This window comes from Patella vulgata, chromosome 5 (assembly GCF_932274485.2).
Source record: "Patella vulgata chromosome 5, xgPatVulg1.2, whole genome shotgun sequence".
Lineage (NCBI taxonomy): Eukaryota > Metazoa > Mollusca > Gastropoda > Patellidae > Patella > Patella vulgata.
Genome location: NC_065883.2, coordinates 74028104 through 74043543, shown reverse-complemented (window position 1 = coordinate 74043543; position 15440 = coordinate 74028104). Strand labels below are relative to the sequence as shown.

At 38.5% G+C, this 15440-nt stretch overlaps 1 protein-coding gene across 1 annotated transcript; it reads right to left on the bottom strand.

Annotated features, from left to right (window-relative positions):
• Window positions 1-8657: 8657 nt before the first annotated feature.
• LOC126821336 (uncharacterized) lies at window positions 8658-14587 on the bottom strand. The gene is made up of 3 exons (XM_050549744.1): window positions 14486-14587; window positions 10407-10496; window positions 8658-8714 (listed from the first exon to the last, which is right to left on the bottom strand). The coding sequence occupies exons 1-3, from the start codon at window positions 14585-14587 to the stop codon at window positions 8658-8660; spliced, it is 249 nt and encodes an 82-aa protein (XP_050405701.1).
• Between the last annotated feature and the right edge of the window lie 853 nt (window positions 14588-15440).

The following is a 15440-nucleotide window of genomic DNA, read 5'->3' as shown; positions in this document are numbered from 1 at the left end:
CTCACCCACGGGTCAGGAAAATTTGATTATTGATTGAATGTACTTCCCATTTACTGCCGCAAATAATGAATAATTTTGAAGGTTTTAATGGTTTGTTATATTTTCGTAACTTTGGTCATCAAAATTTGACATTAGAATTGCATCCGTAAATGATGTTAATTTAATGTTAGATTTACGTTATAATGGTCGGTTAGATATCCATCATTTTGCTCATCCTTTTAACGACAATTTAACGTCAGGAAATGACGTTAATCTAGCGTAAAGTTTACGTCATTTTTACGTTATATTTACATCATTTTCTGACGTAAATCTAACGTAAAGTTTACGTCATTTTCTGACGTAAATCTAACGAAAATGACGTAAACTTTACGCAAATTTTACGTTAGATTTACGTCAGAAAATGACGTAAAGTTTACGTTAGATTTACGTCAGAAAATGACGTAAATATAACGTAAAAATGACGTAAAGTTTACGTTAGATTAACGTCATTTCCTGACGTAAAATTATCGTTAAAAAGATGAGCAAAATGATGGTAAACTGACTGACCATTTTTACGTAAATGTAACGTAAAATTAACATCATATTGTTATGTGGGTACCTCTTTCATCTAAAATTATATCATATTTACAACATTTAAGAAAACAGAATATTTATTAACTTATACCTATAAGCCTAAATACATGATGGTCAATATTATTTATGAAATCTTACCTCATTTAAAATCAAGGGAATTAATATAATAATTCAATGATTTGCCAAATCCTGTCGGTAATAAAGCAAAATCATCCTTCTTGCCATTTATTATCAGGTCTAAAATAAATTCTTGTTCGGGTTTATATTCAATGTTAAAGGTTCAATACCACTCTTGTTGTAACTGAATATGTCCCAATCGTTATTCTGGTCAACAAATTGTACTATTTTACAATATTCCAATTAATTGATGATACAATTTTCATCTTAACACACCTAATTTAAAAAATTGGAAAAATTCAACTAAATGATTTGAAAAGCCTAACGTAAACCTTTTCAAATGTGACTTGGATTTAAAAATATTTTCGAACCCTCTGGACAAGTAAAATAGGATGTAATGGATAATTTACACAACAGGTAGGACACTTAACATCTAATACTTAAAATAAGGCGAATATTTTTTTTACTGGAGCTGTCAAGCCAGCAAGAGTGTTATTGCCCCTTTAACGCCGTAATTTGATTTTATTTTCTGAAATCATTCGCGAATAGAACATGTGGATGTCATTTTGTTTGTTTACATTTTCTCTACTTGCGATTGCCTTTTTGATCGGCTGTTATAAAAGCCTTATATTAAGCTCCGCCTTCATGACGACAGCGTCATACATCTCCCGTCTAAAAAAAATGGCGTTCTTAGTAACGGCTCGATTTTAAATACGATGATTTCAGGTAGGATTATATGCTTAATTGTAGTTGCATGTGGCAGAAATATTATATATAACAATAATCATCGTTGTTTTGATGAAAAATATTGTCAATTTTGCTTAAGGGGACCCGATGTCGTTTGGCTTTGCTACATGGAACTATATAGGCCAATCTCGAAACACGAAAGATGGAGAGATGAGGTTTGTTATCTAGGTTCAATCTAATTCTTTGTTTGCTTTCCTTACAAGGACACGCGTAGGCAGACTGGGACATCGGTGGTTTCCTTGTGCCTATTCTGAATGTGATTTCCATTGCTCCATCTTCCTTGTCTCTGACCACAGCACTGTCTGGGGCATCGGTTCACTTTTGTTGTGGAAATGCAGAAAGTGATTAACACCGTTCTCTTCTTCGTCTCTGGTCGCAGTACAGCCCGGGGCATTTCGTTCCAAAGTATCTGTGTCCAACCTTTCACAATGGTTTTACTTTTCCCAACGCCAACAAATTTGTTTAAACCTGGAAAACAGTGGCTTTATTTATCATCGTTCCAACAACTTTCCAAGATTATAGTCTAATCTTCTTGTATGTGTCAATGGTAAGATATAATAAACAGACAGTGCTCAACACTTAAGGACAAACATGTTTTCAGGATCCCGGTTGAAAAGTTTCAGTGCGATGTTTTGCTCGGAAAAGGGCTTAGGTTTACTGAAAGCCACTTTTGATGCCCTTATAGATCGATATGGCAGCCAGCCCAAAAGAAGTAATTCGAGTAATAATATTTCTAATGGGTTTGATGAAACGGCGTACAATCTAACATCTCTCGAACTTGTTGAGACTATCCACACCATTTGGAGGTTTATTGTTTTGGCTTTTGCTCCACAGGAACTTTGTTGAACAATTCCTACCCTTATAAACGGCCATGGCCTTGGTGGGCACGACCAGCGGGATATGCCCCAGGTGGGTGCGTCTATTTTTTCCACTTCTACTCTTCTTCCTCTTAGTTGTTGAGAATGACATCTTTAAACTTGCTTCCACTTGACTAATTTTTTCTCGACTTTCTGACAGTCCATGGTTGACTTTTTCCTCAGATCTGTCACTTGGTTTTTTTTACCTCCGCCTGGATTGTGAAATGAGTCAACTTGTTGAGTGTGAACTCCTAGAGAACCTGCATTCTATCTTCTATGTTCATACTTCTTGCCATATGTTTGGCGCAATATAGCCCGGTTTCATTTCATTTCATACTTCTTCTTCTCTTTCTTATTCTCCGAATGGGGCCTCGTGCAGTGACAACTGTTAAACTGTATCTTTATCAAAATTCTGTAATTTGACACTGTCATGTAGCCCATTTTTCATGGCTGTGACCATTCGACAAACCTCGGCAGATTCTACTCTGTAATTTGACACTGTCATGTAGCCCATTTTTCATGGCTGTGACCATTCGACAAACCTCGGCAGATTCTACGAATCTATTAAAAATATATTAAAAATTATCTATATTTATATTCTGCCACATGCCTTTACAGGTGTAATCGGGAAGTTGTCAGTTTTAGACTAACTACTTGGTTCTGGTTATTACACTTAGTACTCGAGCATGCAAACCATGGTAACTGATTACCTTCTCACTTTGATCAGTGATGGGAGACAAGAGACCTTGTATGTCAATCATCATAAAGAGTGTGGGCTGACGAAAGTTTCTTGTAAAATGACAATCCGACTTGGGGACCAAACTAGGGGTTTAGGACCTCCGGATACCAAGTCCAGTGTGCTATCCATTACGTTATTCTGGGTTCTTCATTACGTTTAATAATACAGATCTATTGTTAACAAAACAGGAATGCCGGGGGGGGGGGAGCAATAAAGTCTATATATATCGTCCGATTCCTATCATTATATATAATAAAAGGGGTGATTTTTATAGCAATACAGTTAAAATATTAAAGCGGAAATTGCAAATTGTCTAAGAAAGTCAAAACGTAATTATTTCTATGTCCTTTGCTCAATAGGTTGTCAACTCACAATTATACGATCATAGGTGTCATTCTCACACTTAAAACGCATTTACACAGGATTTATAACACAATTACCTCCCAATTACCCCCCTTGGTTTCTGTTCTCCACCACGGAGTAGCTTTTTTCAAACGTTTGAAAATGAAGAGGAAAATGATATTTTTGCCAATTTCTCAGCTGGCAATAGCGAATTATAGGATTATTCTTTAACAAGGTAGGACTGTTTATGGATACCATCTATTTTCAGGCTTTATTTTAATAAATTTTAAAAATATAACTTAAAAATTTGCAATTTCCGCTTTAACTGTACGTCCGATTCTTAGCATTATATATTTACTAAAAGCCATTACCAGTAATATTTAGACAACAGGCACTTATCCCACTCTTTCTCAGACTCATCACTTGGTCTTCCATAAAGGAGTTTAGCGGAGACACCACAATGACAATCGTAGGATTCTCCCTATCAAGTTTTCGTTGAGCAAACCATGGTAACAAGTGAAATATCACACTTTTTCCATCATAGCCTGTTGGCAGAATAGAGATACAATCTGGACAATCGCTCAGAGCTTTCAATTTCTGAAGCTGATTTTCTTTAAACAAAGGACAGCTTTACAACGAAAACTCTACAAAAGACGCATTTTGGGAACTTCTTTGTAAAAGCAGGTTTCCGACTGGGCTGTGACCTGCAGGCCGTAGCCATTCCTCTTGCCATCTTTATCGAAATTCGTTTATATTATTTGACATGTAGGGCGTTTGCCTGTCACACTAACGAAAACACTTGTGGTAGTATTCCGTCTTGGGGTCGCCCTGACAAAAACCGGCGTAGTGATGAGTGGTTTTGTAATCAGCTATCATATCTTGCCCTTCACAACGACTTTTCGCTGCGTTTTTAAACTCCCTTCCGGTTAGACCCTCAAACCTACCCATTGAATAGCACGCATCTGAAGCCTGGCAAAAAGGTACCTTTTCTTTCATTTCGGCCACGTGTCCCTAATCGTGCGCAATCGATCGTTGATTTGAACGTTTTGCTATAGCTCTTCTCTCAATGTCATATCGCATCCCTTCCGTCTGCTGGGTGTGCAGCGGCTGAGCCACTGTAGTTGTTTTCAGCCATCACCGCCATGCTTTCGAGCATAAGCTTGGCGGGTTCCTTGAAAGTCCAATCGCCATTGTGGTAATTACGTATAGTTATAAAAAAACCGTCAAATAGAGTCCTGCCGACTGTAGTTCATTTTTCATGGCTGTGGTCTGCAGGCCGTATCCATTAACCATGTCATTAATCATATTATGAGTTATTGAAAGTATTTTTCTGTAACAGACACTTTAGGTCTACATGATTACGTGAAAAGATAGCATTTTTTTTTTTAAAGTTCTCAGTCTAGTCCGCGACCCCACGAAAAGTGCTTGCGACCCAAGTTGGGTCGCGACCCAGAGGTTGGGAAACGCCGGTCTACATTACTCTTCTCCATTTTGTGCGTCTTTTGAATGAAGTGGAGTGCGGTTTATCTTGTTTGTAGCACTTCCTTTTCTCTCTTTCCTTCCTGCCTTGCAGCGCATCAGATGCTTGAAAAAAAAAAAGAATACCTCTGAGTGTCGCCCTTGTGGTCCAATAAATTCTCTCTGCCAATCCAGCAGCCTTTCTTATCCCACGGATGAGAATCAAGACAAGTTTTCCCCTGTAGGTATCACCCCTCGACAAAGGCCTTATTTGGGGGCGGGGTTAACGCGTGCGCGCTGGGCCATAGGGTCTGTCATTGAGTGGCGTGGTTGCGATTCCCCACTCATACGTGACAAGGAGTATGATCGCCTGTCAAACCTCGTGGGTTTTTTCCGGGTCCTCCAGTTTCCCCCGGTGCTAAAGGCCCCTATTGGCAAGCGAATTATTGAGATAAAATTGAGCCCTACGTTAGTCCAAAATGACCTATGTGCAACAACAGCTACTATTTATATCCTTTCGCCTGGAAATCAATATTGATTAAAACCCAATTAGTATTTTATCGTGGTTATTTGATTATCTTAGAGAATCATAGAATATGACTAATACCCTGATAAGGGTGTCGTCTATTGAAAGAGGGCAACTCTACATCGCTCGAATTTGTTACTGGTTATAGACGTTCTCCCCAATCATGTCTGGTGGGGTTTGGTTGGCCGAATGGTTTGCGCGTGCGCGTTGTATAATAAGGTCTGTCATTCGATCAGCTGGCGTGATTCCGATTCCCCGGTTGTACGTGACCAGGAGTAGAGTCGCCTGTGCAATCTCGTGGGTTTTTCTCGGGTCCGCCGGGGTCCTCTCACTACTAAAGACCCCTACGTTTAAGCGAATTATTTAAATAAAATTGAACCATATGTTAGTCCCCAAATGGTCTAGTCTGTGTGTGTGGGCGTTAAAGCCCACTTCCCTCTCAATCATGTCTGCCATCCAAGTCATGTAAGAGGATTGTTTACACATCCCAAGAGTGGTTGACGTGGATAAAAGTTTATCCAGGCTACCGGAAGTCGGATGTTTTTGAAGATGTATCGTATAACTCATTAACGTAAGTGCAAACAATAATAGATGTCCTTCATAATGGGTAAATATTAGTTTAGGCTTCCGAATTTCTGATGTTCGTGCAGCATGAAGTTGATAGCGATACAACAAAATTTATTAATTGTCCCCCGCCTTTCGAAGAAAGCAGGGGACTATTAAAATGGGTTCGTCCGTCTGTCTGTCTGTCCGTCTGTCTGTCCGTCTGTCTGTCCGTCACACTTTTTGGGACACAATAACTCTCTTCCTAATTGAGCTAGAATGTTCAAACTTGGTGTATGTGTTTATTAGGTCAATGCCTTGATGGAGTTCGAAGATGAGCATTTTCCGCTTAGGGTAAGCAGAGATAAGCAATTTGATTGGTTGATGCTTTGGGACACGATAACTCTCTTCCTAATTGGGCTAGAATGTTCAAACTTGGTGTATGTGTTGATTAGGTCAATGCCTTGATGGAGTTCGAAGATGAGCATTTTCCGCTTAGGGTAAGCAGAGATAAGCAATTTGATTGGTTGATGCTTTGGGACACGATAACTTTTAATTGAGCTAGAATGTTCAAACTTGGTGTATGTGTTTATTAGGTCAATGCCTTGATGGAGTTCGAAGATGAGCATTTTCCGCTTAGGGTAAGCAGAGATAAGCAATTTGATTGGTTGATACTTTGGGGCACGATAACTCTCTGCCTAATTGAGCTAGAATGTTCAAACTTGGTGTATGTGTTGATTAGGTCAATGCCTTGATGGAGTTCGAAGATGAGCATTTTCCGCTTAGGGTAAGCAGAGATAAGCAATTTGATTGGTTGATGCTTTGGGACACGATAACTTTAGTTCTAATTAAGTGAGATTGATGAAACTTGGTGTATAGTTTCATTACATCAATACCTTGACTAAGTTCAATCATGAGCATTTTCTACTCAGGCTAAGCAGAGCGATAAGCAATTTGATTGGTCGAGACATTGGAACACAATAATTCACATTCTAATTGATGTAGAATGTTCAAACTTGGTGTAGGCTTTCATTAGGTGAATGCCTTGATGGAGTTCAATGATGAACATTGTATGCTTACGGTAAGCAGAGATAAGCAATCTGATTGGTTGATGCTTTGGGGCATGATAACTTTGAGAGAGATGAAACTCCGAATATAGATTCATTATATCATTACCTTGACTAAGTTCGATGGTGAAAATTTTCTGCTAAGGCTAAGGAGCAATAAGCAATTTAATTGATTGGTCAAGACTTTGGAACATAATAACTCTGCTTTTAATTGAGGTAGAATGTTTAAACTTGATGTAGATGTTCATTAGGTGAATGTCTTGACTAAGTTCAATGATTAACATTTCGAGCTGAAGCTAAGCAGAGCTTATCAGTTTCATAATCTTGATTCTATTTGATAGACAGTGATGAAACTTAGTCTATAGTTTAACTGTTCGATACTTTTGAAAAAAATAAATGTTCTATTAATTAATACGTGTCATCTAATTATTTTGCTATTTCGGCGGGGGACATCAGCCTCACTGTTGGCTTGTTTGTAGAGCAAACAAAACATAATATAAGGGCGTTTTAACACCGGACAAACATCGTTTTGAATAACAGAAATATTCTCGGCTACTGTTTTATGTATCTAAAAGAAATATTAATTTTTAAAAAAATAATATGATTTGGTATTGACATACCAATAACAAATTCGTATTCAAAATAAATGAAATGATACCTCAATATTGGATTTGTGTTCTACTGCATCTATTCTAACAAAAAAGAATACTGCATTTAGCATGAGTGAACAGTTCGCGTAAGGGTCTTTAGCAGTGGGAGGAAACCGGAGGACCCGGAGAAAACCCACGAGGTTGGGCAGGCGACCCTACTCCGCATTGGCCGAGAAAGTTCATTGGGATTTGTCAGTGGTGACAAGGGACAGCGTGTAGTCGTTCGGGTGGGACGAAAATTCGAGGTCCTGTGTAACATTGGCGTGTACGTAAACGATCCCTTGGCAGTTTGAATTCGATATATGAGTAGGCCATAGCATCACTGTCCAGGCAAAATTTCCCGCATAGCACACTATATGGCGTATGCCCGTCTTCGTTAGCCCAGTCGAAGCAAAGCAGTAAGACATTAAACCCAATTTATTTAATTTCATTAAGCGACAACCATACATGTGGGCAATACCTGGGCATTCGAAAACACCCAAGATCATTAGGAATCGTCTTTAGCTCAATAATAATTACCTCTGAAAATCAGATAATAATACGATGATATATATGCTTATAAACTGAGACCAAAATATTTCTAAATCAATATCAGAATTGATCTGCACCATCATTACCAAACACAAAAGTAGGTCTTTACTACAAAAGAATAATTTAAAATCAGCAAATAATTAAACACTGTTGAGTGAGTACGATTCTGGAATAACAAAAACATTACCGTAGACAAGTGTGGTTTCGATTCGTCCATCAGTACAAGATTTGTGGATAAGCTTCATACAATCTGATTAAAATACAGATCTATATTTCGTTTCGTTTTTTTTTTAATAAAAGTAAAGTAAACGGAATTCTGAACTATATAAAACGAAACGAAATAGGATCTGTGTTTTAATCAGATTGAGCTTCATAGATGTGATATGGGAGTTAGTTCAGACAATTTATCCAACTGTCCTTACATATAAATTAAACTCCAATTGACACACTAATGTCTATTTAATGCTCCGTGGAGTCCCGTTTAATTAATTGATCCAGCAGCTGATCTTAGGTGATCCTAAATTGCAGCAACAGAAAAAAATAGGTCAAATACAAACCAACCATCTGAAATAGAAATTTAACAATTAATTTTAATGAAATCCGCTAATCGCCATTTTAACGATCTGTATTATTGAACAACCATGGTGGGTTATCATGGTCAATGATCTTTGTAACTGTCCAATTACTAATTGGGAGATAATACTGTTCTAAACTAACTGTTCTAAACTAGGAGCCACGGTGGCTAAGTGTAGGACGAAGGCTCGCTATCTTGGAGGTCGAGTGTTCAATCCCTGCTTTGGCCGAAAAAAATCATCAGGATCTTCCGACGTGGTTTCCCCCTTGTCAGTGGTGCAGGACGGACGGGGGACTGACAAGGACAGATGTCTAGTCGTTCGGATTGGCATCCACGTATAAGATCTCTTTGCGGTTGGATTTCGATATAAGAGTAGGCTATAGCACACTGTATGGCGTATGCCCGCCTTCATTAGCCCTACTTCATCATGTTGTTCTTGTTAGGGTGACCCACCATAAATAAATATCTCCATATATCTCGACAATTACGCCACAATATTTATATATATGCCAAGCCTCAAATCAGTTTCACACAATTATAGTCACTAAAAAAACGATCATGTTGTACTTAATAAGCTATGACCATTAATCATGTATAAATAATAGACTGAAAACTGGTTCCAAGAGTCGTCCATAACATCCAGACACTTTTGAGTAAAAGATAGGTTACGTGCCCTTGTTTTGAAATAAGTCTCGCTTAACCAGCCTATCGACCATTCTACGTCTGATTGACAGGTCGGGATAATCAAGACTACTTTTTTACGAAACATAACAGAAAGCTAAAACAAGAAATTGAATTTAGAAATAAGCACGTTAGGTAGCTCAACAATCGTTTTAAGAAGCTTGTAAAAGTAAAATGAAACTACTGCTAGTATCATGTTCCTGTCTAACCCGAGTGAATCAGAGATATTATTTGTACTAAACCAAAAGATGCCGCTCTTAACGGTACAGTTAATGATAAAGCGATTTAAAAATTGAAACGAACGTAATTTCTAAATCTGCTGTAATAACCAAGAAGCTTAATTTTACTGCTATTCAAAATCGTCAACAATAATTTTTTTACGGCTGTAATAGTTGATAGATTTGTAGAGAATTGCACGTGCCATGGCTATTTATAGTATCATACTGTCAGAAAGTTGGTCTCGGCACGGCGAATGTGCACGCTTCAGTGGTAGTCTCGAACTATCAGCGGTGGACTGTATTTCTGTGAGTACATGGGTCACCCTATTCTTGTACGCGGAGCTCTTCGGGAAAAGGGTCCAAGGCTCCGCCATTTCTTGTATGCTCGATATGACGTCACAACAAAGAATGAATGAATGAATGAAATATGGTTTTATGGCACGTCAGCTCCAACCGGGCTATATTGCGCCAAACATATGGTGAATCGGAGACAAATTAAAACAATATCACATAAATGAATTTATATATTTAAATAAAAACAAATATCACAGAAAATATATTAATTAAAAATAAATATAACAAATCTTTTACATATATAAATATTTAAAACGATATACATGATTTAAATATATACAATTAAAATTGATTATAAAAGTTTGTCTCTTTTAAAAATGTTAGCACTTTGTCATATAGCTCCGGTTGAGCAAATAGCTGACGTACTGACTGGCAACGGTAAGTCACAACAAAGAGTGTTCAGAATCTGTTCAAAGACATTGAACTCACCGCTAAAATAACTTCTTTTGTGATAGTAAAAAATCCCATGGCTGTAAAACCTATTGATGTACCAGTTAATTTAGACAGAAATAACGTCAACTGAAATATAATATTATAATTAAATATGGTAGTTAGACAGAAATATAATACTATAGTAGTTAGACAGAAATAATGTCTACTGAAATACAGTGTCTTAATGGTAGTATAGTATTTATTATATTCTTTAACAAGACGATAGTTTACCAAGAGGTAATACGTTTATTTTCGCATAGTATGCTCCTTGGTACATTGTCACGCCCGTCAAAAAGGAAGTTATATGGGCGGGGGTGGTTGTTCGGGGGCACACTATTTGCGGGGCTAAATCACGCTTCCCCCTCCCCCGTTGGCCCTGTATTTCAAAGTTTGCTGATCAGAGGTACAGTGTGTCCAGCACTCTATTCTTAGAACGGTTTTACTGCTTAGTATTGTATTACGAGTTCCGGTAAACACCCATTGAATGACCCAGTTTAAAGGATTCTTATTTCTTATAAGAAATTTATTGGTCTTCCTTGCACACGAACGTTTCCCCATATGTATTTCTAATAATCGAATAGTGTAGGTTTGCAAAATAATAACCTATACCTGACCCAGTCGTTCAGTTGACAACCCATCTGTTTCGGTATCATAGATGTGGTCTAAAGGTGAATGGCCCTACATAAAGATACCGATAAAAAGCATAATTAATTCATTATTGTACTGTATTTTAGTACCAAGAGTGATTGTGAGCCGTGGTTAATAAGCGACTAAAGCGCAGGTCGGCTAAACGGGTTCGATCGCATAGGTTTGGCGCAATATAGCCCGTTTGGAGATGACGTGCCATAAAGCAACTTTTCATTTTATTTCGATCGCAGAGGTGTGGCCAAATATATGCGAGGTACCTGGTACACGATGGTGAACAACTAAAATAACTCTTGACGGTAGCAATTTGAAATACGAGCAGGGATCGAGCAAGCACGTCTTCATTAACCCGGTTGGAGTAGAAAATTAGAATGAATGAAATGAAATAAAATGGAGTTTTATGGCACTTCAGCTCCTACCGGGCTATATGGTGCCAGACATATAGTCAAGGAATTAGAATGAGTGACATGAAATAAAATGGGAGTTTTATGGCACCTCAGCTGCTACCGGGCTATATGGTGCCTGGCACCTCAGCTCCTACCGGGCTATATGGTGCCAGACATATAGTCAAGGAATTAGAATGAGTGACATGAAATAAAATGGGAGTTTTATGGCACCTCAGCTGCTACCGGGCTATATGGTGCCTGGCACCTCAGCTGCTACCGGGCTATATGGTGCCTGGCACCTCAGCTGCTACCGGGATATATGGTGCCAGACATATAGTCAGGAAATTAGAAAGTTAAACCTTATTTAAATTGTGATGCAAAATTATAATAGTTTGCGTTTGCACTGAATGGGAGCGGAAACGAGTGCAAAATTGTAATAGTTTGCGTTTGCACTGAATGGGAGTAGAAACGAGTGCAAAATTATAATAGTTTGCGTTTGCACTGAATGGGAGTAGAAACGAATGCCATATTTGATAAGTGTGCTGTATTGGGCCTTTACTTTTGAGTCGTTTTTCTTTCTGTGGCCGCACATCACAGTGCAGTCTAAATGCTTAGAGTCAATTCGTAAAGACACGTAAAAATTACACAATAATCAATGCAGACACTTTATGAATTAGTCCAGTAACCCTTGCTGACCATGGAATAACAAGTGTACCAATTTTCTCCTATATGGTATCATCCGGATGTTAGTCTGCCGGGTAGCTGGTGTAGGTGGCACAGGCAGACTTAAGCAAAGCTAGTCTAGTTTTGGGCCGTGGCATTTTGGGCGTGTCTGTTAAGGGTTAGGCAGACGACAGTACTTCTTGTCACGTACAAGTGTGGGTTGGAAATGACTAAATGACATACTCCCACCAGCTCAAGAACAAAGACAACATCACAACAAAAGGGAACCAGCGGCTGCCAGGCAAGGATACGCCCACATTTTCGAGGGATGGATAGAGAACAAGCTAAAAAGAAAGTGATTTTTTTGTATAATCAGGGGCCTTAATTCAGGAAGTTACGGTCCGATATGCGCGAATATCGAAAGGGACCGAGATATTTGGGTTATAAACTTACATTTCAAGTTTCAACAAAATCGGATAACCAGCGGCTGCCAGGCAGGATACGCCCACATTTTCGAGAGATGGATAGAGAACAATCTATAAAGAAAGTGATTTTTCCTACAATCAAGGGCCATAATTCAGGAAATTACAATTCGATATGCGCAAATATCGAAAGGAACCGAGATCTTTGTGTTATAAACTTACATTTCAAGTTTTAACAAAATTGGATAAAAATTGTGACCTCCATAGGATCTACAACCTTGATATACCAAATTTTTACGCTATTTGAGAACGAAGGGCGGCCATTTTGTCTGTCAGTTTTGGGCCGATTTTCACGAAATTTGAACTCAGCCGTCCTTATGGTGTAACGGTGATATAATAATATATTTTCTTAAAATTATGACCTCTATAGGGTCCACAAGCTAAAAAGGCGATTTTTCACACAATCAGGGGCCATAATTCAGGAAGTTACGGTCCGATATGCGCGAATATCGAAAGGAACCGAGATCTTTGTGTTATAAACTTACATTTCAAGTTTCAAAAATATCGGATTAAAATTGTGACCTCCATAGGGTCCACAACCTTGATATACCATATTTTTACGCTATTTGAGAACGAAGGGCGACCATTTTGTCTGTCAGTTTTGTGCCGATTTTCACGAAAGTCGAACTCAGCCGTCCTTATGGTGTAAGGGCGATATAATGATACGTTTTTTTAAATTGAATAAAAATTATGACCTCTATAGGGTCCACAAGCTAAAACCGCGATTTTTCGTACAATCAGGGGCCATAATTCAGGAAGTTACGGTCCGATATGCGTGAATATCGAAAGGAACCGAGATCTTTGGGTTATAAACTTACATGCGACCTCTATAGGGTCCACAACCTTGATATACCATATTTTTACGCTATTTGAGAATGAGGGGCGGCCATTTTGTCTGTCAGTTTTGGGTCAATTTTCACGAAATCGAACTCAGTCGTACTTAGGGTGTAACGGTGATATAATAATACGTTTTTTTAAAATCGGATAAAAATTATGACCTCTATAGGGTCCACAAGCTAAAAACGCAGTTTTTCGTACAATCAGGGGCCATGATTCACGAAGTTACGGTCCGATATGCGCGAATATCGAAAGGAACCGAGATCTTAGGGTGATAAACCTATATTTCAAGTTTCATTGAAATCGGAAAAAAAATGTGACCTGTAGACTGTTCACAAACAATTGTGTCCGGACGGACAGGGCCGACGACAATATACGTCCACATGAAAATCTGGGCGTATAAAAATCACAATAAAAGACTATCATATTAAAGGAGCTACATCGCTAACATTTGAGACCTAGAAATTCACAAAAGTGGGTCGCAACGCATATAATACTGTAATATGAATGTATATAAACTGATTTACATTTAATGGTTTCCGTTTTTACTCCAATTTCAAATCAGTTATGTTCGGCGAAATAAGTCAGCAATCTCAATCGAGTGCAAATTTCTAGCGTCTAGTTATTCTAGTCTACATAACTCCATTTGATTTGGTGCAATGTGTCTAGCCTCGTCCCTTGAGTCTCTCCATACAACTGGGGCTGAAGCGCATTATGGTACACGATTCGTGTACCAATGTTAAAAAAAATTTTTTATCTTAAATATCGGATATCAGAAGCTCATCTTTTCCCGATATCAGAAGCTCATCTTTTCCCGGTAAGTTTACATCATCAATGTTGATTTAAATTGACCAATAATTCGTGTTTTCGATGTCGAAGATTTTGGAGGATTTTGAGTTACGGACTTAGGTCCTTTAAGCGATTTTAAACACAACCAATATAAAGCAAACTGGTGAAAACAAAGTACCCTAATGTAAAATAGTTTACTTACTGCGTCATTAACAACAGCAACAAACCAGGATACTGAACCCAGACCAAGATACGCCGTCAGCACCCACATCACCGTCATCAATGTGTTCAACAAAGTACCGCTGCTGTTGATCAGCTGATACATAATAAAACAAGCCAGAAAGATGTTTATACCCAATACATTCACCAACAGCATTCTCATAGGACGATTTAGAATGTCCACAAGATGGCAGAGCTCCAAATGCTTTCGTCGAATCATCTCCAATTTTTCCGGAAATACTGTAGGGTTTTTTTCGATCACACCTCCTATGTTTTTGGAATGAAGAAAAAATGCATTGGCGATGCTTTTGCTACAGATCAACACAAATGCGATACTGAAGACCCAAATGGCTGACAAGTATACGTGACACACAAATAGCATCAACTTCCATGTTAAGTTATTGGGCAATGGATTAATGAAGGAGTTGATAAAGTCAGCGTTAAAAATAAAAACCATTAGGAATATTCCAACACAGTTACAAAGCCATAATCCCCAAGAAAACACCGTGCATATTAGTGAAAAGTGACGCAGGTCCTTCAATAAGGATCCGAGACCGGTGCATTTTATATCCATGATGGCCTTGTTCCACAGCTTGAAATACGCACCAAATGTTCCATTACGACAGTAAAAAAGTATAAGGATAGCACTGAGGACGCCTTGAAAGGACCAGGTTGTGAAAATAACCTTGGGAACTGTAAAACCCGGTACAAAAGCGGCACCTGTCCAAAATCCGGGAATATGCCTCAGAGTACTAATTGTTAAACAGCCCAGCACAGCCCAGCAGTATATCTTCTGTAATGTGTTGCTATGGGTTTTCTTCTCTGCCGAAGATCCAAGGTGTTGGGTGTCCTCCACGCCTATCTTATTATTAGTGGATTCATAAAACAGGCCAAACAGTTTCAAGGACACCAGAATTGGTTTCATCGAGTCCTGTATTTTGTTCAGTCCAGGTGGATTAACAGGTTTTTCCATATCCACCGGCTGGGGTATCCTTGGTCTGTTAACACCG